The sequence below is a fragment of the Salvelinus sp. IW2-2015 genome, linkage group LG14 (assembly GCF_002910315.2).
Source record: "Salvelinus sp. IW2-2015 linkage group LG14, ASM291031v2, whole genome shotgun sequence".
In the NCBI taxonomy this organism is placed as follows: Eukaryota; Metazoa; Chordata; class Actinopteri; order Salmoniformes; family Salmonidae; genus Salvelinus; species Salvelinus sp. IW2-2015.
The window spans coordinates 390,092-393,109 of NC_036854.1; the positions used below are offsets into that span (position 1 = coordinate 390,092).

Genomic DNA, 3,018 nt, shown 5'->3' on the forward strand with positions numbered 1-3,018 from the left:
CGAGTGAGAGCACCGCCAGCATTTTCAAAAGTGACCAAAACATCAGCCAGGAAGCATAGGAACTGAGAAGTGGTCTTGTGGTCACCACCTGCAGAATCACTCCTTTTTTGGGGGTGTCTTGCTAATTGCCTATAATTTCACCTTTGTCTATTCCATTGCACAACAGGCATGTGAAATTATTGTCAATCAGTGTTGCTTCCTAAGTGGACAGTTTGATTTCACAGAAGTGTGATGACTGGAGTTACATTGTGTTGTTTAAGTGTTCCCTTATTTTTTTGAGCAGCTGTATATCAGTCCAGTTACTTAAAGGATTTTGTAGTCATTACTCAAACGAGATAGAGTCACTGTGACCTGTAGTGGGTCCAGATTTGAGTTGTATCAGCTTTGAAATTTTGAGTAACACCACCACTAAGCCACGCCTCCAATATATTTTCCCAGTGTGCCTTGCCTTTTCGAGTGAATTGTAGAGTTACCACCCAGGACTGTATTTGTTAGTGACAGAGACATGGTTGTTGAATTCCTTCATCCTCAGCCCTGAGGCCTTCACTAAGTGAGTTCCTAGGTGAATGTTGTCATTATAATAAAACTCATTATGAGTATTACATATCTTATAAGGTCTTATTTTGAGGCCAACTTTACCCTAACTCAGTGGCCTCAAACTCATGGTTTTACAGGCCACATCAGGCGCTGCAAAATTCTGTAACTTTCCAAAAAAATCCCAGATTTAAAAAAAATCCTGGTTGAAGGATTTCCAGGAATCTTTCAACCAGCATTTCTGGAGAACTGTGAAATGTAGCAGAATTTTGCAATCCTACCTGCATGTCACATTATGCCGGCTTGCAAAGTGATGTGTAATTCCTATTGGAATCCAGCCAGAGTTAGGATATCCAACTGCTGATTTTTATTCACCCGCAACCTGCATTCATAGTGACTGCCAGGGCTAGAACAGTGTGAGGAGAATACCTAAGCCATTTAAACAGTCAGCCTGGTCCCAGATCTGTTTGTGCTGTAAGGCCAACTCATACGGTTAGATTACAGTGTACAGCAGCCTGGTCCCAGATCTGTTTGTGCTGTCTTGTCAACTCATATGGTTAGATTACAGTGTACAGCAGCCTGGTCCAATCTGTGTTTGTGCTGTAAGGCCAACTCATTATGGTTAGATTAAGTGTACAGCAGCCTGTTCCCAGATCTGTTTGTGCTGTAAGGCCAACTCATACGGTTAGATTTGTCATTTCCAATCACAAACAGATCTGAGACCTGGCTGATAGTACAAGTCAGTATACAGTACGTGTGTGTGTGTTGTGTGTGTGTGTGTGTGTGGTGTGTGTGTGTGTTGTGTGTGTGTGTTTGTGTGTGTGTGTGTGTGTGATGTGTGTGTGGTGTGTGTGTGTGTGTACGCTAACTCATTTGCACCATTGTATTGAATGGAATTCAGGGAGGGTGGGTTTGGTTATTGACTTACCAGTCCATCACAGTTGCTTATGGCAACAGTAGCCTCTGGCATGTCAGATACGTCTCCAGTGAAAACACAGTCCCCGTGGAGACGCTCCTTAGCCTTTTCCTCGAAGTCCTCCTGCCATTCCACAAATGCCCCCGGAGCCACCAGCCTCCTGTTTGCTTTGAGGCGAAGGTGCAACTCTTTCCCAAACACAGTGACGTTGAAAAACAGGTGTTGGCCTGCGCCAGAGGTGACAGAGGGAGTCTCGGGGGCGCTACGGGCCACACGCCTCTTTCCCGGACCAGGGGATGAGGAATCACCACCCCCTGCATCAGCACCTTCACTTTCAGTTTCTCCCGTTGCAGCTGWGGCCCAGGCTGAGACCACGTGGGAGATATAGCGTCCGTGGGAGTCTGTGCTGAACGGCACGATAAGACCATATTCACTTAACTTTCCAGAGAGATGTTCTGATGAGACAAATAGTCAAGAATAACATCAGAGAACCAGAGACAACTGGACAGGTCTAATATACACTCTTAGAAAAAAAAGGGTCTCAAAAGGGTTCTTAGGCTGTCCTCATAGGATAACCCTTTTTGGATCCATATAGAACTCTTTTGGGTTCCAGGTAGAACTCTTTTGGGTTCCAGGTGGAACCCTCTGTGGAAACGGTTTTTACATGGAACACAAAAGGGTTCTACCTGGAACCAAAACAGGTTCTTCAAAGGGTTACCTTATGGGGACAGCCAAACAACCGTTTTAGGTTCTAGATAGCACATTTCTTTCTCAGATAGTAGGAACCTATGCACAGAAACCTATGGGAACTTGGGGGATTGGGAACTTATGGGAATKTATGGGAACTTGGTGAAAAGYACAGAAAATAATATAGGATACTTTAATTGATACTGACTTGCCTAGTTAAATAAAGGTTAAATAAATAAATAAAACAATTATGATTATACTCTGGTGTGGATAAGAGTAATRCATGTTAGTTAAAGGAGAATTGGCCTGCTAACAAATGGTTAATGAATATGGAAGATTATATWTWTATWWWTTTTTTTACCWTTATTTGAAGATGGTATTGAAACTCTGAACAGTGGAGACATAGGATAATGTGTCTCTAGTTTAGTCTATGGGTTATGAGCCAGCCAGTTGCATCACTAAAGGTTTAGTTTAGTTTGGCTAAACCCTTTCAGGTACAACTAAATTATTGGACTAGTTTGTGGCATTTCTGGATACGTTCATCAATAAGACCTCAGTCTCTATCAAACCCAGGGGGTTATATAACTTCAAATACAGTATGCCATACGTTTTATAGCCCTCTGCTCAAAATCCACAGTACTTCAAAGTTGAATACCAAAAAGTTGAGGGAAAAAAGTGTAAAATCATAAGAACTTACCATGTGATTTCACAGTATGTTTGTGATCTAAACATATCAAGTTGAGAGAACAGCACATCAATAAATAWATACAATCCACAGCGAAAGCCATTGTGGAATTACGAGCTGCCACTTCACTTCAGTCCACTCTAACGGGAGTTGAACTTTCCTTTCTATTGTAAACGTTGTAGTAGGCAACCGCTGT

At 42.4% G+C, this 3,018-nt stretch overlaps 1 protein-coding gene across 1 annotated transcript in view; it reads right to left on the reverse strand.

The window, feature by feature from the left end:
* LOC111972630 (A disintegrin and metalloproteinase with thrombospondin motifs 14-like) overlaps positions 1–3,018 on the reverse strand; it is a 34,381-nt gene extending 31,363 nt beyond the window's left edge. The window contains exons 1-2 of the mRNA XM_023999641.3: positions 2,835–3,018; positions 1,463–1,905 (exon numbers count right to left, since the gene is read on the reverse strand). Coding sequence (XP_023855409.1) covers positions 1,463–1,905; positions 2,835–2,925 — 534 coding nt within the window. The 5' untranslated portion in view covers positions 2,926–3,018. The remainder of the gene's footprint in view (positions 1–1,462; positions 1,906–2,834) is intronic.